The 22,721-nt window shown below is 41.8% G+C and overlaps 1 protein-coding gene and 1 long non-coding RNA gene across 6 annotated transcripts in view; one reads left to right on the top strand and one right to left on the bottom strand.

Annotated features, from left to right (window-relative positions):
* Nucleotides 1-22,721, bottom strand: part of LOC118256703 (phospholipid-transporting ATPase ID-like) — a 69,953-nt gene that overhangs the window by 21,453 nt on the left and 25,779 nt on the right. For all 3 annotated transcript variants that reach the window (XM_035563879.1, XM_035563880.2, XM_050716140.1), the window contains exons 4-14: nt 20,719-20,832; nt 18,483-18,581; nt 17,453-17,514; nt 16,041-16,113; nt 15,782-15,852; nt 14,851-14,933; nt 11,739-11,897; nt 10,634-10,722; nt 5,326-5,522; nt 3,344-3,552; nt 1,084-1,127 (exon numbers count right to left, since the gene is read on the bottom strand). In XM_035563879.1, coding sequence (XP_035419772.1) covers nt 1,084-1,127; nt 3,344-3,552; nt 5,326-5,522; nt 10,634-10,722; nt 11,739-11,897; nt 14,851-14,933; nt 15,782-15,852; nt 16,041-16,113; nt 17,453-17,514; nt 18,483-18,581; nt 20,719-20,832 — 1,200 coding nt within the window. The remainder of the gene's footprint in view (nt 1-1,083; nt 1,128-3,343; nt 3,553-5,325; nt 5,523-10,633; nt 10,723-11,738; nt 11,898-14,850; nt 14,934-15,781; nt 15,853-16,040; nt 16,114-17,452; nt 17,515-18,482; nt 18,582-20,718; nt 20,833-22,721) is intronic.
* Nucleotides 696-18,541, top strand: LOC118256704 (uncharacterized). Of its 3 annotated transcripts, none has more exons than XR_004781297.2 (3): nt 696-994; nt 2,677-2,812; nt 18,423-18,541. It is a non-coding gene; the product is annotated as an uncharacterized LOC118256704 (long non-coding RNA). The 3 variants fall into 3 exon arrangements; XR_007709208.1 differs by lacking the exon at nt 18,423-18,541 and adding an exon at nt 9,884-10,621 and having other exon boundaries at nt 2,680-2,812; XR_004781296.2 differs by lacking the exon at nt 18,423-18,541 and adding an exon at nt 9,884-10,621.

Raw genomic sequence — 22,721 nt, 5'->3', positions numbered from 1 at the left:
TCAGCTCCACAGGCACTGCCCTTATTGTCCAAAAACAAGGAGTCCCAAGCAGAGGGGAACATAGCAGAGAAAAAGCCAGAAGCTCAAAGCATGAAGTGTCACGGAAGAATGCACTGCAGAGCCTGCCCGGGATGATCCTGACTCCCGCCCCATCCCAGTGAGCTCAGAGTTTCCAGGATGGGAGTCATCCATCCTTCTGACCTGCTCCAGCTGACATTCAGCACTTGCCACAAGAGCACAGCCCCCCCCACCTACACTGATTTTCGCAACAAGGCCTGGACACTCCAACTCCATGAATATGTGGGCAGCATCCTTTTAACCTGCAGGACTCTGCTCTATCTTGTATCAGGGGCAGGAGGAGCTGCTGGGCGGTGAATTGGCAGGAGACCAGCATCTCTCCCCCAGCAAGCCAGCCCTTTGCATTTTGCTGCTTGAGCAAGGGCAGCCTGGTGGTACAGTACAAGCAGCCAATTTCAGTGCGTAGTTTTAAAGTGCCTGGAAATGAATCACTGGAATGAGGAGTGGGATTTTCGTCATCATTTTGCCATTTGTTACTTGGATCACTGCTTGCAGTTTTCAGACATTTTAAGCAGTGAAATCCAAGATGTGGGTTTGTGCCAACAAGCAGAGGCTGGATAGAAATGGAGAAGTCACTCATTTTCACACTTTCCAGAGTCCAGACATAGAGGAATTTGACAGTGACCTTGTTATGCATATGAACTGAGCTCACTGATTCCCAGCCAGAACTTTAATTCACTGCCAAGGATAATAAAATTCATCAGTGTTCAAGTTTCCAACCAATATCAATGGCCAAGTGTTCAGAGGAACTGTGCATGCAGTAGGATGTCATGTGAAGCTGAAGGAACAGTAGATACTCAGGCTGCCCACCCTGCAAATTCAAAGCAGCCTTACTGGAAGGGAATGCAACTCTGACAAGCCTCTGATGTCCACAAGAACACACCTCCCTGCTGTCAGGATCAAGAGGAACATGAATGTGAGTATGTCTGGGTGGGATTTGTCTACTGGCACCTGTGCAGGCAGGTTCACAGAAAGCAGAGATTCTGCTAGCACTTGAGCACTTACCTCAGTTATTTCTATCCTTTGCCCAGACATGTCATACACATCACCTGCAAGCAAGAAAGACTGAAGTTATAGCCATAAGCTTCAGATAAGAGTTCTCTGGGCTTCTCTACCAAAAATAAATAAATAAATGAATGAATGAATGAATGAATAAATAAATACAGTGTTTTGAAGCTAGTATTAAATTAAAAAGCGTGAGTAATACAAACATCTTGACATGGGGACTGGGAACTGATGATTCATATCAATCAGATCCTATGTCAATCCGTGATAAAATCCAAGGACTGACAGATGCTGAAAATAAAAGGCAGTTGCCATAAAGATGACTGGCATTTGGGTAAAGAATTGGCTTCTGCCCAGAAGGGACATAGTGCTAGGAGAGTGTTTTCAGGGTATGTCTTCTCTTGTGCCTTTCTTTCAGAATGGGAGACAAAATCCAGCTCCAGGATTATATTGAGTTTGTAGCAGTTCCTGGACAACCAAAGAGAAGTTGTCAAAGCCCCTTCTTCCCATGCTTAGGTAGCAAGGCTGCTGCATTCATTTTCCCTGAACTGATAATCTAGTCACAGAAATGAATGACATCTCGTCCCCAGTGAATGGAGTTTCACTACTGAAGCCTGGACAAAAATTTCACTAGGAAGCTTTGGACTGTGTCCAGGCCAGCCAGATTGAATACTTCATTGAAATAAGATTGAAATACTGCAAATTACATGAATGACCAATCCATACCTGTACCAGCAACCTCAACTGTGACGCGTACAGTCAAGTCTAATTACTAGTACTCCCTCATAAAAGCCCTGAAGTTGTAGAAAGAAACTCAGAAGCAATCTTTCCTGAGAACTGCACACCAGTTGATCCCGCTGGGAACTGTAACCAAATGGCTATTATACACCTCCTCAATTTGGAGGCTAAGCCTCCATAGCCTCCTTCCTGGCAGCAGAACCAATTCATTCTTTCTTCTGGCATGACTTTCAAAAATGCCGTGAGTGTAAAATCCAAAGTATTCTGGAGTATCAGCTAAGCATTTAGAAAAAAAATAGGTAGTAGACTGTCTGCATTCTTTCCACTTACTTCCTGTTCCTTTCTTGAACACACATCCAATGTCTATGTTAACATTGGTGACATCCACTTTAGAAAAATAAACTACAGGATATATGAATAAACAGACTGAAATTTTTCAAACTGTTTAGCAGCACCAGCTCTGGTCAGCATAACAGTACTGTTACACACATTGTGTTGCCCAAATACAGACAAACCAAGATTTATAGGAAGAAGTAACTCCTTTAATTAGACCAAAAGGCTGCACTGAGAAAAACAGACAAGCTTTCTGGCACATCAGTCTATCAGCAGGTCTGATACAGGCAAAACAACATCCATCTCCAAATAGGATGTGACTAATTTCTCTGGGGGAATGTAATGATGTTAATCAATTAGTCAGTTTGTGAATGGTTAGCACCTCTTGAGGAGGGTGAAGAAAATTGCCTGGGGCTGTACAATGAAGGAGCCTGTTACATCAATGACTATTAGGATCTAACAATGCTACCAACTTCTGCTTAACACTTTTTCCAACTCCCTACAAACTTTTCTTTCTTCTAGTAGGTCAAGTAAGCTAGGACTGCAGATGAATGACCGCACCATTGACTAGACACTGACTGAAGGTTAAGCAGCCTGGAAAGGTGTGGAAAACCACTGCTCATGACGGGAAAAATGACTGAATGCAAGAGGTAGCAGTGTAAGTAGCTGACAAAAGTTACAGACAGCACTGTGAAGAGTGGCTGATTTCACAAGCAGATAAGAGGGGATTGTGAGAAACACCTGAACCCTGCATATAGCTGGAAGGAAGGACTGGGGATGTTTGGGAGTTTTGCAGGTTTAGTAATAGCTGGGTAACCCTATCAATAATAATATGAAAGGCTGAAATCACGTAGGTAGTGATATCAGAAAAAATAACACATTTGGGTACAGATGTAGTAAAACTGGGATCAATGAGGGAAAAAATAATAAGGTGCAGGTTCTTGAGTTGGGTGGATACTGGGGCAGGAAAAGGGAGGTAAAGGGGTAGCGAAAAGGGGAAGCAAAGGACAGGAACACAATATTAAGATATTTAAATAACATAATATCCAAGCTGTCCAGGTATATTTGACAGATAGGCTTGTATCTGATGCTGCAGCTTCTTATAAAACACTCTCTTCTGTATATCATATTTGTTTTCTCTTGACCGAGAGGTGTAAAACCCAGAGAATAAGACAAATGGATAAAATACCGTAGGATTTGCCGTTGATGGAGCACTTGTTGAAACACATGATGTTCTGAGTGAGGGTTCCTGTTTTGTCCGAGAAGATGTACTTGATCTGCCCCAGCTCTTCATTGAGTGTAGTGGTACGGGCCTGGGCTGGTGTGTCGTTCGGTGGGTAATACATTTTGCGGTCCCAGTCAATGTAGAAACTGTTACCCAAGCGTATAATCTCTACGCTGGTAAACCCAAAAAAGAAGGTGATGGAATATTTATTAGTTTAAAGGACAAGATCTTTATCTTCTGCTACCATTAGCAACTGCAGCTATAAGAAAACTTTGAAGGCAATGACAGGGCATACTCATCAGGTTGTCCTTAAGTGGCCTGTTGTAAGCAAAACTGAAGCAAGCCTCACTGAAATGATCTGATAGTAAATTCATATTAGTAATATAGTAATATTAGCATATAATATATATATATTAGTAATTTAGTAAATTCATTTTCTTTATTTATAGAACAACTTCTCATAAATATATTTGAGAATTTTCAGCAGTACACAGGAAATTTCACAAATCTGATGCTTTCTTTCAGCCTGCACTTGCTTCAGTTGAGGCTATCTTTTTGTAACAGAAGTCCTTAGGCTGGGCAATGAATTAAGAACACCACCAATACATCACTTTCACCCAGACTACCCCAGTGCTACATTAACCCTGCTGTGAACAAGTGACAGTCATTCACTCAGGTCAGACAAGCATTACTGGACTGAAAAGTGAGGTGGCAGCAGCAGGGTGTTTCATTTTGTGCAGTTTAGGGAATGTTTTCAATGAGATTCGGGGCACATCTGCTCTGTGGTGCCTGGGGATGAGTGCAAGCAACCCAGACCATCAGAACAAGTGAGTCACTGTAACTCAATACAACGATGGAGCAGTATCAGCTCATAGACAGCATGAATTTCCACTTTGCTGCTGGTTTGACACACTGGGGAGGAACAGGATGAGTTCCTCGTATTTACCAACACAAAAGAGTCTTAGAATGCAACTTCCGACCCTGCAGCTCTGAGTGTAACTCCTCACCCTCCCAGCAGCTCCAGGAAAAGGGCAGCAGCAGCAGCTAAGGGCTGTCCTTTGCGGTTTGACATCGCAAACTTTTCACAAATGTTCTCTGTGAATCACACAGCAAGGGTTTGCTCTGCAGTCAGTAACAATTCTCCCTGAAGATCTGGGTTCAGTGATAAATTACACCAACCTAGTCAGTCTACACTGCAACCTCAAGGTTTTGGAGGCAACTCGTCCATGATTCCTACCCTTTAACGCTGCTTGACTATCTGCAACAACCAACACAGCACTGTGTTCTCTGGGAAGTGATGGAGCTGTGTTCATGAAGCACCAAGTACTAGAGATCCTCAGCCTGGTTACACCTACCTTCCTGGCAATCCACACCTCACCTGAGCCTTGAAGCCACTTCGAAGAATTGGCTATTCACTTTGTTTGGTGGGCAGTGCAAATGTGAGAGAGCAAGAAGCTTACCAATAGCAGGCTTCCAGTCTCACTCCCAAAGCATCCTACCCTTACACCTCTCCTTCAAATGTAAAGTCATCCTCTCCTGCTCCAGGACTCACTGCTGTCTCAGCTCCAGCCCTGACAAAGACCTCTGAAGCCAGCAGAAAGCAGAAAATCAAAGCACCACTGTGTTTTAGAGTTACACTTCAAATGTTTTTAGGCCTTGTCAAATAATGTATGGCCATGGGGTGGAGAAGAAAGGGTCTCACTGAAAAAGACAATATGTTTTTACCCCCCTGTCCTTTTAAATTGACACGGGTCTTGTTAAGACCCACAAAAATAATGGTGGCTATGAGGTGTCTTCACTAGATGTCAACAGCATAGAGCTGGCCTTGGCTGTGTGGGATCATCCACAATGGGGTTGCATTTACATCCAGGAAAAATTCTGTTCCCACATAAAGCAAAAGCTAAAACTCTCCTAGGTGAAACATGAAAGGAGGTTCTGGCACATACCTGACGTAGAGTGAAATCGGCACCACTGTGTTTAGAATGATCACGTATGACCAGAACATGAGGAAGCCAGAGTAGGAGGCAGAGTTGACACCCTCTGCCCAGGGCAGATAGACTTGGAAGTTGTAGCCCTTATCAGACTCCCAGATGCCATTGCCAATGGCTAGGATAAGACACATCAGTGCTAAAAATCCAAAGATCTGGAAAACAAAACAAAACAAAACAAAACAAAACAAAAAAAACCCTGCATATTAGAAACTGAATTTGTTATGTACAGGTTAATTGGATGACCCTAGTCAAAAAGGGTTGAACAGCTTGAATCACTGAGGAAGGCTCCTAGGAGTGAAGGAGGAAAATAGGCAAAAATATGACACTTTGTCTCAAAGATGCCACTACACTGTGCAGTCTTTAGTGATTTGGGGCTTTAAGTAGAGAGTAGACTAATTTTAAGTAGAGATCTAAAATAGGGTGCTCATGGGCAGCTGGCTGCAGAACATCAGATCTCATTAGAGGTGAGTTGAGCTGCTGCTCTTCAAATATCTGGCTGCATGTTTGGGAATAGAAACTCCGTGGAGGACTTCTTCTGACTGTTAGCCAGATGTGCCATAGTTTCCTCACCATTTCTGAAAAATTAGTAAAGATAATTTGTAATGCAGGAAATCCAGCACTGTGCAGGTTGGAATTCAGCACTGGATACCCTTCTGATGGTTAAAGGAGAGTTAATCACTGACTTAGAACTAATGGTTGCCTTGGTACCTACCATCACAATCTGATTACATTTCATTTGAGCAAACAGAAAGCAACAGAAACCAGTGAGGTGTATCCCTGGACTTTAGGGAGGCCTATTTCGTGAAGCCTAAAGCAACCAGGGTAACAGCAACTGGGAAGAAAATTCCGAAGCAGAACTCCTTAATGAAAATGGGGACTTGCTCAGGAACACAATTTCATAGACACAAAAGCATTACATAGGTTATAAAAGTTTTTTTGTTGTTGTTATTGTTGTTAAACAAGATAATAGCAATACAAGTACTTGGGAAAGAATAAAAAGAGAAGGGGAAGAAGGAAAGCTAGTAGAAATTAATATGAACTGCAATGAATTACAGACCTTGTGACTATCTAATGGTGATGCAAATACCAAGAAAACAGTAAACTCACTAATAGAGTTGTGGAAAAGGCAGACATTTGACAGACGTTCCTCCATGAATGATGGAGGAATGAAGCAGAAGGATGTATCTATCCCATATGATGTAGCAGGTGGAAAAGACAGTACACCTACTGTGACAAGGAACAATATGTGTCTCTATCTGCTAATAATAAGCATGTTCAAATCAGTGGGTCCAGGTAATTTAAAGCTGAAAGCTTGAAGGGACTGAGAAATTTTCTTAACAAATGAAGTTAATTTTTAACAATGCTTTAAAACTGTGAAGCTCCGCCATACTGAAAATCTGTTAACATAATCGAAATATTTCAAAGGTTGAAATGGTGACTGTGGGAAAGATAAACAGAAGCTAGCATGACATCATTCCTGGACGAATGATAATAAAAAAAATTCTGTTGATATCAACTTCTCCAAATATTTGCCTTAAAAATCTACCATCCTAATAGAAATGTGAAGATATGGAATCAACAGGCTGCACAACAGCACAATTAAAAATCTCTTGCAACTATGGTCATTAGTTCATTATTAGAAATTATAATAATTAGTCATTAGAGGAAATATCAGTGCACTGGGCCATTATGTATAAGGTCACTCAGCAATAACCACAATACAACAGTAACCAACTATTTTTGAAACAATAAGTGTGGTACAAATGTAGAAACATTGCTGGTATAGCAGATGTTTGCATTGCTGAGGTAACCTATGAGGGGGAGAGTGATACTTTATGGTATGATTTGAATCACTTGGTTAAAAGTTCATGTCCAACCAACTTGAGTTTTAACACCTAGAAGATGGTAAATGGGGACTTCCGTAAATAGACGTATTGGGCTGAGTTTCAGGAGGCACTTTTATTTCCCACAACTGTAGTAGTTTTTCTGAGCAATTGTGGGAAGCCCAATAAATTACCCCACTGGTGAAATGCAGAGAATATTGCTTGCTAGTAAGGAATGTGGTGTGGTGTTTATAAACCTCTGTGGCCAGTACTAAAAACAGACTTCATTTTGAGCTGTTGTAATCAGGATGATCTAAGGATATGTGAGAGGCATGACCCAGGAACAGGTTATGTCCTTTATTAAACCAATAGATGGAGAAAACAGACAAGCCCATCCATTTTTAGAGGTATTTCAGTTGGTCAAGAAAAAGATTTGACTTCTCTCTGCAGACCTTGTCTGTTATAAAAGAAATTAATTAGAAAAGGCACCTGGCTCTTTTATCCTATCAGCGTACCCTGAATGATTCCTCATTGCCTCAGAGGTTAAAATTTGTCAGTTTGTCAACATAAATCTATCTAGGAAATTCAGCGTACGATTTAGCAACAAACATACATGTGGGGCAAGACAGCTGAACTCTCCTCTAATACTGCAGCTTGTGTCTACTTACTACTGCGTTTGCTTTATGGCTTTATTTTGCTTTATGTCCATTTTGCATGACAATGCTCTTGTCCCTAACATCTCAATTGGCGTGCAGTCCTCACACTTACACAAAAACCACTAACATGCTCTTTACTTTCAGACAAATGTGAAAGACTGAGCCGTTAACAGTGGCCCTGGAGATTAATTTCTCTACAGAGAAACAACTGCGTGTAGGATGTTGTAATCATTGCCGCAGATCTGCAAGAGAAGGATGTGAATAAACCTGATCACAGACCGGTGACACTTGCCACCATCAGCAGCCTCCCTCTCAGGGACCTGCCTGTGCAGAGATGGATCCTCTGCAGGACTGAGTCAGACTTTTGGAAGGAGGAGCTGACTTCAGATAGACATTTCCTTTCAGAATGACGATTAAAACAGTCTCGGTTTCTTTGCTGGCACTTTGAGTTCTGCTCCAGGATTTTAAGCAATAAGGCATTTAGTGATGAAGCAGACAGTTATATTATCTGAAAATGTGCCCCCCAAAACCTGCAAAAGAAGTAGGTATTGGAGGAAAAACCATTCCTGGCTCTAGCAGTAGTGGCCCTGGCTGAGGAATATTCACTTTTTTCCCCAAGAAATGCTGTATTCCTCTCCTGCTGTTTTCTGCCCTGTGCTGCCAAAGGGCCTTGCAGAGAGAAATACTCCCAAACATGAACAAACAGTGACGGTTTCCATCTGGAAAGGTTTATTCCCAATTAACCCCTGTAGGGACAGACCAGGATCAATGCTGAACCAGGTCTCCCTTGGCATGCCCTGCCAAAAACCAATTTGTTCCTGAAGTTTTCTGGACAATTAAACACAAAACAGCTTTGCCAGTGTTAACATTGAACAAGTTTCATTAAGCTAAAATAAGCTATTTATAGCAAGCTGTGGCTGCTTGTATTTCCAAACTCAAGAGAGCAATATAGTGCCTCTTTTTATTACTGCACTTCACAACCACTGACCACCCAAATTGTTGCAAGGACCCGATGCCACATCCCCTTTGGTGTGCCAAGAGCCTGTTGCTTGCGTTAGGGCAGAGCTGTACTTAGACACCAAAATGTTAGGTGCCTTAAAAATGCATAAAGGAGAAAAACACATGTTTGGCTCCAACAGTGCCCAAGAACCCAGGCAGAGGCTGATGCAATCCACTGCAACTTTCTCTCTTTCTCTTTTTTTTTTTTTTTTTTTTTTTTAATGGAGCCAAGAAGTAAATCCATCTTGCTCACATTGATGAAGAGAGGCCAAACAGACTGAAAGCTCTGGGTGGGACCCTTGACTTGTGAAAGAACTTTTGGCAAACCTTCACTGAAAGCTAAATTCTGAGTTCACTGCACAGTTTTTCTCTGCTCCATATCTTTGCTCTTTGGATCCCCTACATCTCTGTTCCCTGCTGCTTTCCAGATGTAGCAGAGCACCTTTAAAAACATGAAGTTTTTCAGAAACCTGCAAAATTCTGAATGTTAGATGCCCAAATCTTGCTTGGTGTTGCTGTCCCCTTAAGTTCAAGGGAAGAAAACAAGCTGATGATAACAGGCAAGAATTTCGCTTGGCAGAGATTGGTGTTACTAAAGTCAAGGGAGTGTCCTCACTGTACACTGAGCAAGGACTCCAGAGGGCCTGAAGATGACCCTGGAGTGGCTCTCTGTGCTGTGGCATTGCTTTACAGCAAATATGCACGTGCACATGTGCAGGACACTACTTCACAGCTCTGGCAGTCTAACCACCATTCCTCTGGTGCAATTTCAGTCTCATAGGCACAACCTGCTCTGCCCAACAACATCTCCCATCCCGGGACCCAACTAAAGAGCTTTTGGGATGGAGGGTGGGATGGAGAGCAAGGGCGGGAGGGAAGAAGAGGAAACAGATGGTGCTGATGTGTGACCACAGGAACAGCCAGACCTTCCCAGTGTCGCAAACTGAAGGCAGTGCAGCATGCATGAAAAAGCTTAACATGATTGAATCTGAAGGAAAATAAATCCTTGAAACTAAATAGCTTTTCTTCAAACAGCATTGAGTAAAGCACCATCAGAATGCATGTCTCTGAAGAACAGCAGTAACAACCAGGATGGTCCCTTGCCTGAGCAGTTTTGAACTCAAGAGGTAAAATATGCGGGGAGTCTGCAAAAGAATCACTACCTCTGCCTGGAAGTATTTGCCATTTGTTACAACCACTGGCTAGTGTAAACCTCAGCTTAGGTCTACTTTATCATCTGTGGAGAGTGCCTGCAATATAAGATTAGTGTTCTCAAATCTGCCAGCTGCTAAAAACACCACTTTCTGGGTATTAACAGGACCATGTCTAACTTTTTACCCTAATGTGATAAGACAAAAGCTCGCATCATTTAAATTAACAAACTCAATTACCAAGTCCTATGCAGATATCAAAGATGCCAAGAAATCAGGAAGAAGAGAGAGAACTGCTAATGTTTACATAAATAGAAAATGACAAAATTACTAGGGAAAAAGGCATTTGTGGGCTTCAAAGTGATTCTCACAAAAAAAAAAGTAAAGCAAGCGAGAGCACAGCAAATGAAAAGCTCATAAGAAAGGTTCTTAACATTGTCAATGTAATGGCCTTGCTTTGCAAGATGGGTTCGCAGAGGCACTACAGGACTCTGTCTGCTAATACATTTCTACAGAATTTTTCTTTTTATCACGAGTCACTTCTGATACTCCCTCATTTGTGTGGACAAAGAGGTGGAGCATCTGGAAACGATGAACACAGCTGAAGAAATTAAGCTAAACTAATCAGACTTACCATCAACACAAGGATGTTCATGAGCCGATCAATGCTTGTCCTCTTAAAAGTTGTTTTTCCACTGTTCTGCATGAGTTTGGTGTCTGGCCCTGGGGATGAAACAAGTTCGTGAGTTTTAGAAATAAAGCTTATCAGTTCTAAAACCAGTTCCCTCTGAGGCTATACAGCATAAATACTGTATAAAATAAATACTGTATAAACATAAATACTGTGCTATACAGCATAAATACCCATCACAGCTTTCTTGAAGGTAGGTACATACAGTATACAGTGCTAGTAGGAAATTTAGGCAGAAAAAGGTTAAGTCTCTTCCCTTAGATTATATGGAAAGAGTCACATAAAGCCATTAATTCTGTGTTTTGATCCATTCTCTTTTTTCATTCTCTTTTTTCAGCAGTCTATCCTCCCTTTCAGGTTGAATTACTTTTCACAGAATACCTGATACTGCTCTGTTATTAGTGACATGTTATACATTGTCTCATATGTCTACAGCACTATAGAAACAACAGAAGGTCTCTGCTTGTAAAAAGCGATATAGTAATAGTCTACAATAATATCATTGATGACCCTGATATTCCAATATGGATTGAAGTCATATAGAAATGCTGTGGAATTTTTAATTGGATATACTTAAGAGTGGGAAATTCTGAACAAGTCTGGGGAGAGAGACTCCTATTGACCCAACATGGGTCACTAATGGCAGATTTAATTCAGATTTAATTCTTAAGTGCTTTCATATTGAGTGACCAAGACTTTTCTCATATACTTTGCTGCACGTTTTTCAGAAATAAGAGCCTGCTTCTGCTAACAAAAACATTTAAGTAAGATCAAATGGGATGTTGTAATATATCATTTGCAACCCAGTTTTCTCTTATAGACTAATGTTAAAAATTTCAGGTTAAAATCCCCTACAGTATGCAAAATTCCTAGCCTAGATTTAAACTAAGGGATTGCATGCATTGTTTTGCATTTTTTTTTTGGTTTTAGCAGTTAGAAACATATTTTCCAAAGAGGAAAATATTTGGTTCATTTGTCCTTACTAGTGTGATGTGCTCCTGTGCTAAAGCTTTTGTGCTCTGCAATTCACGTCCGTTTTTCTACCTACCAGCATAAATAACGAGACCATAGCACCACTCTGTGTTCCTGATAGTACAGCCCCTCAGCAACATCTTCTCATTGTCCAGGGCATACTTCTCTCCTCGAAGAGTAAGAGTTCCTGTGAACTTATCCAGCTTGTTATTTGGTGCCTCACATTTGACTTCACCTGTTTGACAAAAAAAAAAAAAAAAAAGCTGGTAAAAATCTTTGTAACCTAGAAATATGTCGATTAATACTGCATTCTCATGTGATCCCCAGACAGGGAATACTATATAGTAATAATAGATTGTAACTGCAGTTCCCTGCTGACCCTGTCATGCCCATCCTTTATCCTACATTTACTGATGTTTTGAGATATTGCTCTTACCCCATATCTTGTCATAATCCAATGGGCCACAACAAATTTGGATTTATCTGAGGTTTTTGGAAATGGCAATTTTTTACTAGTAGAGTCCAAAACAAAGTTTCCACTCCTTTTATGTGCATGAGAAGAAATACTGAACAAGCAACATACTTTTAATCCTTTTACAGCAAGTTCATCATGGTAGGATGTCACTGGATAATTTTGGATAACAGTGCTGACCTCACATAATTCCTATTCCATTTTCTTTAAAACTGCATGAACCCAAGTGAGAAAATCATTGCCTGAAGGCTGCAAGAGAGTAATTAATTGAAGTGTCTTTGTTCACTGTTTTTAATTTCATCTACTTTATACCTTAAAGTCCCACTGGCACTTGAAAAAAGATGCTACTGTCTTTGTCCATGTAGCTGACACTCTAAGTGATTGGAGAACCTGTTTCCATTTCCACACTTATTTATTTCTTATAACAAAACACGTTCACATAAAACTGTAAATACAGATAATTCAGTATAAAAATTATTTAAGTCAACATTTGCACCCAACATCTGAAGATTCAAAGCAGAGTCCTGTGGATGTATTGGAAAGAACTGGAAAATACAAATACACCTTACTGAGAGGGATTCCAAGATTTCAGTCTGTTCAGTTAATCAGTAGGAACATTAAAGTTATTTTGATCACAATCTGCAAATATCTACATGAGGACCAACATTTGCAGAGAATACAACTCTCCCAGCTGTTCTCAGACACAAACACACTCAGCTCAAGAGGTTGGAAGCAAAATCCAGTGAAGTGCAGACAAAAAGTACAGCTTTAAGTATCATGGTAATCTCCACCACTGAAAATTTTAAATTCAGGAATGGATGTTCTTTTCAGAGAAAAGTAGCTCTACTGTAATGCAGATAAATCATCAAATTTGAAAGATGAAGCAATTAGGAAATTCAGTGATACATGTGACATCATAGCTGATGATGCTGTTCTTGTGTTTTATCATCTAGTTGATCCAAGAACAATCAGACCTGTCCTCCTTAATTTGTAAAAGGCTGCAGTAACCACACCTGTCTCATGACAGCCCTTGCAACCCCCAAAAAGCATAATGAAAAGAGAGGCTTTGCAGTGTAAGCTGAAACACAGCACAATGAGACTGGTGAACCAAAACCAGGGCACACGATCTGTCACTAGGAAGACTGTGCCTCTCACGCTACCGTTGGGACATGCCTTGAGTACCTCGTGCATTAGCATCTGAATCAGCTTTCCAGTAAGTGGGTGGGTCTGAGATTTTGACATCAGAACGTATCCACTCAAGTTAGTCTGACCACAAAAAAGTGAGAAGCTTGAGAAATTCACCCAGTGCACCTGCCCCAATGACTCTGAAAGAAGCTGTGCCTCCTGTCTCCTTCTTCCGTTAACAGCAGGTTAATCTGAATGCATTTCACCTGAAAGAGTTAAATACTGCAAAGCCTACATGTGATAAGTAGTACGTAAGAGAAAAATATTGTTTCCTTACTTGTCTCCCAGTTCCTCATATCAAATCAAGTTCATCATTTTGCAAGCATCTTGCTTATCTGAACCATCGCAACATCAACAAACATCGTAACTCACTGTAAGCATTCCACTGAGTGTCTCTATTAGCTGCTCAACCCTTCCCTCTCTTCCTCTCTTAAGAAATAATTAGATAAAGAATTACATAAATATTTAAATACTTTCACGGAGATAAGCTAGGGAAATGCAAGGTTGGGTCTGATTCCTGGCACTCTTCCCAGTATTCTTCCAAATATAAATCGTCCTGGGAAACATTTTATTTAGTATTGCAAGGAGGCCACTTTTATTTTCAGTATAACCAAAATAGAGATATAAAGGACAAAGAAATATTTGATAGAGGAAATTTAATTTCCAAATGATTTTGAAACATTGTTTTTTTGATCATGCAGTATCAAGAATGCAGTATCTTTAGATAAGCATTATACAGAAAATGCTTGAAATATGTTTTAAGATTAAGATTTTGCTTACAAATTGATACACACTGCAGCCTCCTCAGGAAGACAGTTAAGACATGCAACCTTGACTATTAACTTAGAACATCTAGCTGCAGCCTCAAAAGCATATTTCTCAAGACCTAAAGCACTCAGAACCACAGCCTTCACTTTGGAGAAGTCCCAATGTACTGAGCCACTGCTGAGCTGAGACCACACACAATATTTCACAAAACCTCAATGTTGAAAGCAAAAGAAAAGCCCATGCCTTTGGATGGTACCACCAGAGACTGTTTAAGCGACGCTAACTCTCTGCCACATCACCACAATTTTTCCTGGAATCATTATTTCAAAGAGTGTTTTATTATTATTTATTTTTCCTCTTTATTTAAAAGCACTTCCTGAGAGCCTGCAGTCCTTGAGAAGTTCCAAGGACAGCAGCACTCACTCCACCCCCTTCCATACTGACTCTTCCCACAACCCTGCCCTCCTGTCGAAGCCAACAGGGCTCTGTGAAGCTTGACAGACACCCCTTGGTCTGTTCCCCCATCCTCTCTCTGCAGAGGGATTACGTGTGAGCATGGGGTATTCTGTTTGCAGTAGGTCGTGCCCCTTTTTCCTATATATGTGCTGTTACATATTTGAGATGCAAGACAGTGTGAAGAAAGGACGCCTTGACTGTTAACCACATCTGCACTGCTGGTCCATAAATATCTTAAAATGCAGTCGTTTGGGGGCACTAATAGAGGAGAGAAATTGATATAAGTGAATTTTCTATGTAGACTCACCATTGAACTCTGTCAGTTTCTGAAGGTCTTCTCCAAGCTCAGCAGTGACTGTCAGTGCCTGCTTCACCTTGAGGTTTGTTTCACTGTAATAAATTAAATAAGGCATAAAGGACTGAGTCCAGCACTCCCTGAAAACCTTCCTTCTGTTCTTGAGAACTGTATTCTTCCTTGGACACCTGATGGACTGTGCTATCATGGGCCTTTTCTACCTCACCAACGGAATGTAATTGTCTTTTTCAGCTGCAAAGACACACAGTCCAGAGGAATTCAGGACATGGGACCAAAGAGGGCAAGGTGGCTCTGCCACTGTCACCACAAAGTGTAGGACTAAGCATCCCATCTCTCTGAGCAGCTTGCTATCTATCCTGCCACTCATACCACAGAATCCCCAGGTACTTGAGCATATAGGAGAGCTTTGGATCTTCTCCCATAGTATTCCAGTCCTGAAGGGCACTGAAGTCCTGGGACTAGCTAGCTGGGGAGGTGAGTTGAAATGTAACATCAAAGAAGCATTTAATTTGTCCTAGGCCTCCTACAGGTTTTTCCTGGCACTTGCATGTACCAGAACTATGGGCTCATTTTCAGGAGGAAGCAGAAGGAGAAAATCCAGAGGACTGCATGTAGGGTCCGAACAAACCAGGTCACCTAATTTCTCTGGTCTTACTTGGTCACCAAAGCAACACCAAAGTTCACAGCTGACACTAACTCTGGGCAATGTAGCAATGCAAATTGGGTCATAACGATGAGACCAGCTCCAGTTTATGCTAACTAATACAAATAAGCTGTAACCCTCTGACTTGTGGCTAGTTGTGCCCTGGAATAAGCAACATTTGGACCGAATAGACCATTGTGGCATCCAGGGCCACCCTACAAGATTTGGCCTTGCTCTGGCAGCAGTGACTGTCCCCCAGGAGCAGGATGGCTTGCTTACCCGTCCAGTTCGGCCGTCTCAATGTAGGTCAGGCTGTGCGGCTCGCTGCTGGACAGTAACAGCAGATCGGCCTGAACACAAACAAACAGACTGGGCATGAGTTATGGGCAGTGGCACCGCTATGCTGCCTGTGGTTTCTGAGCACTGCAGCTCTCTGGGGTTGTTGTCACCCCTGCTGACTAGTCTGCTTGTGAGTGATAGGCAATAAGAGCAATTATGGAGAATAACTGGGAGCAGGATGGAGAGAAACTGTACTCACCGTCACAAAGTTGTTGTTTTCTAGTTTTATTATATCCCCAACTTGGACATTCATCCATTTTTCATCCTTCAACCTGCAAGAGAACCCCCAGTAAGTAGGCACATAGAGCAAACACCACTTATGAACGTAGGGTGCTCTGCTCTGCTCCAGGCTGTATGTCTCATCAGGACTTGGGCTGATGGTAAAACGGAGCAGGGTCTGCCACTGTGTGGCCTGGTCTGTGGTAGGCTAAGGGACAACACAAAAAGTACTGTCCTGTCCAGGTTCTTCCTTCCTTCCCCTAAACAGCCACGGTGTCTCAGAAAGAAACTCTCCCCATCTGCAATGGCCTTCACAGCATGAAATGTACAGGCACCCAGCTTAACTGCAAGCACCAGCATAAGCCATGATAGGTGTGCATGAAAATCCTAGAGGGTAAAACTGTCATGATATATCAAACAGGACTGCATATTCAAGCTGGAGTTCACCTCAGCCATCAATGTCAGTCAGAGTTGGGGCAGGACCTGTGTTTTCCTTTTTTTTTTTTTTTTTTTAATGGAGAACATTAACACATTCCTATTTTAATACGTGTTTACTAGACACAGTAACTAATAGACAGTAAACTAAGAAACTGGTTTACTTAGGAGAAAGCACAAAAAGTATGTTCCTATTCTTCAGTTTCCAGTTATATTTTTAACTGTTCAATCATTTGCTGGAGTTTACACAATATACTACTATCTATAGTACAGAAACAAAAAAAAAATCACCAGAAACTTCACAGCTGTCTACAGCTGTGTCCTAAGGCTGCTGGACTCCATGGAGCTGCAAGCAAACAGCACATCTGTCTGCTACAACAGCCAAAGCCCCTGCTATTACTTCTGAAGACAAAGAACAGTGCTAAGCAGTACAATATCCAAGACACATTTGAAATGTTTTGAGCACATTTAAGTCTGAGGCATTATGCACATAAGTAAACACACTCGAAGTATTACAACATGGATGAGGAAGCTAGCTGTACTTCTTGATTTAAAATCACTTGTTGCTAATGTCTAGTGTTGCCTAACGTAGAAATAAATGTTACAAGTATAGACAGGGAGATATCCTTGACTGTCATTTCCAGGCTAAGGAGTAAAATATTATAATGCTCCCAAAGTAGCACTTATTTAAACATATGTATATATCCATCCAGGAAAAGAAATAGTTTACTTTCTGCCTGTGCAGGGTCACAGCCATAATGTCTGCACTGATTGTGTATTGGGTTCTTTAAGCAGCCACATAATCCAGAACCACACTGTGATTTAACATGTTGAAAGACAATCAATTCCATTTTAAATTGTTTAGTGACCTTTGGGAATCACAAAGGGGAAAAAACTAAATGCTCTTCCCAGTGGTATATGTTCAGTCAAAATTACAGCAAAAGAAAAAGGACTTACATGCCATTGATCAGGACCTGGACTGGGCGGTTGTTGACGTGTTTGTCGCTTTTGTGTCGATTCTGAAAATTTGATCATCACGTTAAAGGGCATTTCCAGGAAACCAAGCATACAATAGCTGTAGGCAGTTCAATAACATTTTAGGTTTTCACCCAGCTGGCTGAATGGGTATGGCAGATTAGACTCACAACTGAGTCATAGTTGAGCCCATGTTCAGCTAGTAAGACAGGACTGCAGAGAGCAGCAGGCAACACAGGGCTTGCTCTCAGAGGAAGAGAGAGGGCAGGGCCTTATGTGCCTCTTAGCACAGTCCTGATTCAAGTGCCATTGGTCCTGCCCATCACAGTTTCATAAACTAGGCACCCAGAGAAACCCAGCCCTCTGCTCTGGTACGGGAACTGGCCAGAGATGTTCTAGATGAACAGAGATGCTCCCTGGGGAAGCACCTCACCATCTCTGACCTGTCCACATGCAAAGCTGCACTGTGTCTCCACTGAGCTCTAGACTTATTTTACTGAAGGAAGAAAATCAGATGTTAATCTCAGCTGTGCCCTAGTCTCACTCCATGAAGTTGGTGGAGCTTTGGCTATTAGCTCTGATGGGAGCAGATTCTGGGCAAAGTTGGGCAAGCATGAAAAATAACACACAGGTTGTATGCTTACTTTCCTGGGATACCCTCCTACATTGGGGCTATATGTCAGAGGATGAGTTGTCTGAAGCGAAACTCTAAAATCAGACCTCTGTGCATGCATCCAGGCATATCCATTGGTTACCATGTTTTCCAACATGCTGAGCAGTTCCAGATAAAGTCGATGGAGCTGCTGAGCTGTTCAGCAATTGGGAAATCCTGTCTCCCTTTTAGATAATGAGCTATAAATTTGGGGATCTAATCTCAGACCTCATCTTGGCCAGAGATCAGTTCTCCAACTGCCCTCCGCTGACTGTATTTATTTGAAACGGTTTGCTTTAGTCACTGTGCTGAAGAATGAAGAGCAAACTCCAAAGTACACGACAGCAATACAGATCTTACAAAATCGTCGATGGCATCCTTGACTCCTGATACGGCCAGCACCAGCACGAGGGGCACCACTGTTGTAAACCAGGCCAGTGAGGAAATTTGAGGAATCAGCTGTAGGAAGAAGAGATCTCAGATGAGAATTTTTTTTTGTCTTTTCATCAGCTGGAAACAAAACACCGTTTTCTGTGGAAGCTGCAGACAACATTTTTCTACAATATCTGAATACAGAATAAAGACAGAAATGTAGCTCTGTCACTTACATGTGACCACACAAATATGGGAGAGCCAGGGAACCCAAGCTTTGCTCACAAACCAAGCTGTAATTTAGGATATAAACTGGTGTTATCAGGAAATGCAATGGGTTGCTCTTTATTTGTAACTTTGGGATCGCAAAGTCCCCAGTGGATTTTTCTGGAGGCACTGACATAGGCAAGCCTGATGTGAGGGACCCAGAGTTATCTGATCAAGGCCTGCTGTGCAGAGCCTTCGATGTTTCAAATGCTTCAAAAGAATCGTAGGATCATTTAGGTTGGAAAAGACCTCTGAGATCATCGAGTCCAACCATTAACCTAGCACTGCAAAGTCTACCACTGAACCACATCCCTCTCACTGCATTCATCAGAGTGGATCTGGGCAGTGTTAACTCCATGGGCATGGTTAAATTGACATTTATGCCACCAAACCAGTGCTTATGGAGAGGTGCTCTTTGGGATTGCTCCTTCCACTGCACTGTCACAACCCAGATCCTACATGCATCACCAAATCCAGCCAGAAGGAATGATGTTTAGGGACCAGCAGAGCCCCACACATCTGTGGAGGCTGCAGAGCCATGTAACTGTTTCCTTCTCACCCAACTGGGAAGATGCACGTCCTTCTGGGCTGTGCCCATGGCACGGAGAGGCAGAGTCCCCACAGCCTGCCCGTCACAGCCTCTCCTTCTAGTGCTACAGGGATTGAGTGAGCCAGCAGAAGAGGCAAAAAAAAATAAATTGGGGCATAGGGAGATATAAAAGACTAATCGTTGCCTTCTTTAGCCTAATTGGATGAAAGCAGCAGAAAAAGCACTATGCTTTTATAAACAGTCACTCCTAGATGGCTCAGCAAAAGACACAGCTGAATAATTTAAGGCAAATAGCTTGAAATACTGTAAATATGATAGACAAACAGCTAGAGTGCAGTACAACAGACAACAGCTAGAGTGCTGTCAGCTTAGCTGAAAAGGCACTTTTACTATACGCTAGTTTCTTGGAAAATATATGTGGACTGAAATTTCCCAAATTCATTCCCTGTAAATAAGCACAGAAGATTATATATAATTTGGTACAGGCTGAGCAAAATTATGCCTAGGAAGTCTTTAGTTGGGAGACAGTAAAAGATCATTTGAAAAAGGTAATTTTGAAAATTCATGTGCACTGAAATGATTAGATTTAAAATATAATTACTGACACAATCAAAATTGTACCAGTTGTTTTTGTATTTATTAATTTATTTATTTTGGATAATACATATTCCAGTACGACTCAGCAATGACAGACCACACAGCATTTTTCCATATTCTAGCAAAGGGCAAAGGGGCAGAACTCCTGATACCAATTTCTCTGGCGTGTCCAGCTTTCAGATACGGTAACAGCATCATCATCGGCTATGAGCAAAGTGCAGCTTGATGCCACTAGGAGCCACAGGGTTTGGTGGTGTTGCCACTGTCTGGCATGATCCATGTTAGGCTCCTTCCTCACCCTGCCGGGCAGGGAGCAGCAATATTCAGCTTTATGCAAACGAGCTACAACCCTCAGCCTTCCTGATGTTAACTCCTTCTTTCCCAGGGAAACTGTACTGTTTACAAATTTGTCCTTCTTCATGCTGTTTCCTTTGAGGCAGTCAATGCAGTATAAAAATTTGCCTTTAAACCTTTTATACTACCAAAGGAATAAGCAATGTAAATCCAAGGACAGGCAGGAGCACTCAGATTTAGACACAAAGGAGTAAGGGGCAGGGCATGAAAAATTTATACAATTTGCTGAAAAGTTCAATTAATATTTTTCTTCATTTATTTCAAACCCTCACCCAAAGGTAAGAGAGGAAATTGCTTTTCTTCTCCTCTACTTTCTGTCTACTTTAAGGTTTTACTAAGATGATAATTCATAACAGGGAAATAGCTTGCACTTTATTACAACTATCAACACATAGCCAGGCTTTGACAACAGACAACGCAATCTGTTAGAAAGAGCACAGCACAGTGAGTTCATACCTGCAAAATCAGCAAGAAAAGAAAGTAAGCGTTGGCTATTCGCTGGAACTGTTCAAACAGGTTGAGAGGCAGGAAAGTGAAGAAGTTGTATTTCGATGTTTTAATTGAATTGTTCTGTAGGGAAAAAAAAAAGGCAAATAAATAGGATTGGTAAAACAGGAAACGAAATTACAGCACAACCCATTTCAACTGTGTTTTTACTTGCTTAAATTTAGCAATAGCATTGTTTTCAGCAGCAGCTCAAAAATCATTTCCTTTTCCCCATACAGTCATGTTGAGTCTGGGTAAACAGAGAATTCCTCACGGAATTGATGAAAACATGATGCTCAGCTTATGCCAGTGCAGTCGCAGGTGGATGCAGGTAGGTGTAGTCACTCAGAGACACATTGTCCTTTTATTATTCTTTCCACTTACAAGATGCACAAACAGAATTGAAAGGAAAAAAAAAAATGGAGCACAAGCCGGACATTTTGTTGGTAGAATCTACAAAATAGTTAGTAAACACATGCAATGCCACTTATCTATAACTTGTCCTGAGACTTCACAGCAGCAGTTGCTGGAGCTATAGGTCTGCCCAGGGAGAGAGCCTGGCATTATGGCCTGTAGCTGATTCAGCAGCCTGGAGAGGTGACTGGTTTCTATTCCATAGGGATCACTTGAACGTGGCTTTGTGCAAACAGCCACTAATGCAGGAAATCACCATTTCACTAAGCAAGCTGCAGCTTTGTTCCCTATTTCCAGTTTCTTTTTCTAATTACAGACAGCCCCTCCAGCCACACGCAATGGCTGGTCCCCCGTCTGTCTTCTTCAAAACAGAGAAAGACACCAGCTCAGTATTACAGCATGGGGTATTTTCTTCCCTGAAGATCAGAGCTCTCTGGTCTCTTTCTTGCCACCATGGCTCAATCCATCGTATTGAGCTCACCATCTAGGGCTGTCCCAAATTCCTAGAGGTTTTAGCTCAGGTCTGCCTGTTCTTTGTAGTGCTCTTTGGAGCTGCCTGACACACCAGCTTCCAGAGCAACACCTTTCCATGCCTCTCAGCTATTTACACAACCCTATCCTGATGGAGTGCACAGTATGCGGTGCTCAGGGCTGTGGTAGCAATGAGATCCTGGGCTGAGTGCCCAGCATCAACCCAGAGGTTTACTCTTTTCAAGCCTAACACTCTGTTGGAGTATCAACAGGCCAAATACAAGCTCCCGAGGGCACAACAAAGTACGAAGGGACACACTGAGCATAGAAGGAGGCACAGCATGAGCCCAGGGTCTCAACACCAAGGACGGAAAGAGCTATGCACATCTGGGCAGGTGAGTGTGACCCACAGGTTTGTTCCTTGGCTTGACAAGAATTTTGACAACGATTTTTCCCAGCACTGTAGGGAAATGGCAGACACTTTCCTCCCCTTGGTGTTGAGGTGTGCTGTGCTTTCCTTTTATATGAAATTTATTACTCATTCATCCAAGGTTAGTCCTGGAAGTATGTATGCCATCTGTTGCCAGCATATCTAAAATTTCTCTCAGAGAAGCTCTCTAGAAAAAAGCCTATTAACCCCCTCCAAGGAAACCTAGTGTGACAGCACACAAGGAGGTTTATATTGCACAGTGCATGTTCATCCAGGAGTAGATTTGCTGGTTCAGTTGAAGAGTAAATGGCAACCATACTGGCAGCTATAATGGTGACATTAATACGTACATTAATCTAGGACCTCCACTTCTAAACTGACTCACATCAGCATGTTTCCACTGTTAAACCAGTTATTTATCATCGGCAGCATCAAGTGTGTAAGGGGGAAGCAATTCGATTTTACACAGTTATTAGATTTCTGGCTACATCGAGACACAAAGTACAGCAACACTCTTTGGTGCCAACTTCATGTTTTAATCCTTTTGTACAAGCCAATGAATAATCCTCTAAAAGACCAGAGGTGGAAACGCCCTTCATGGAAGAGCTAGCCAAATCCTCCAGTTGGTGGCAAGAAGAGATGATTATCAGTGATCATC

The sequence above is a fragment of the Cygnus atratus genome, chromosome Z (assembly GCF_013377495.2).
Source record: "Cygnus atratus isolate AKBS03 ecotype Queensland, Australia chromosome Z, CAtr_DNAZoo_HiC_assembly, whole genome shotgun sequence".
NCBI classification, from domain to species: domain Eukaryota; kingdom Metazoa; phylum Chordata; class Aves; order Anseriformes; family Anatidae; genus Cygnus; species Cygnus atratus.
Note: the sequence above shows the minus strand (reverse complement) of the source record. Positions and strands in the feature narration are given on the sequence as shown.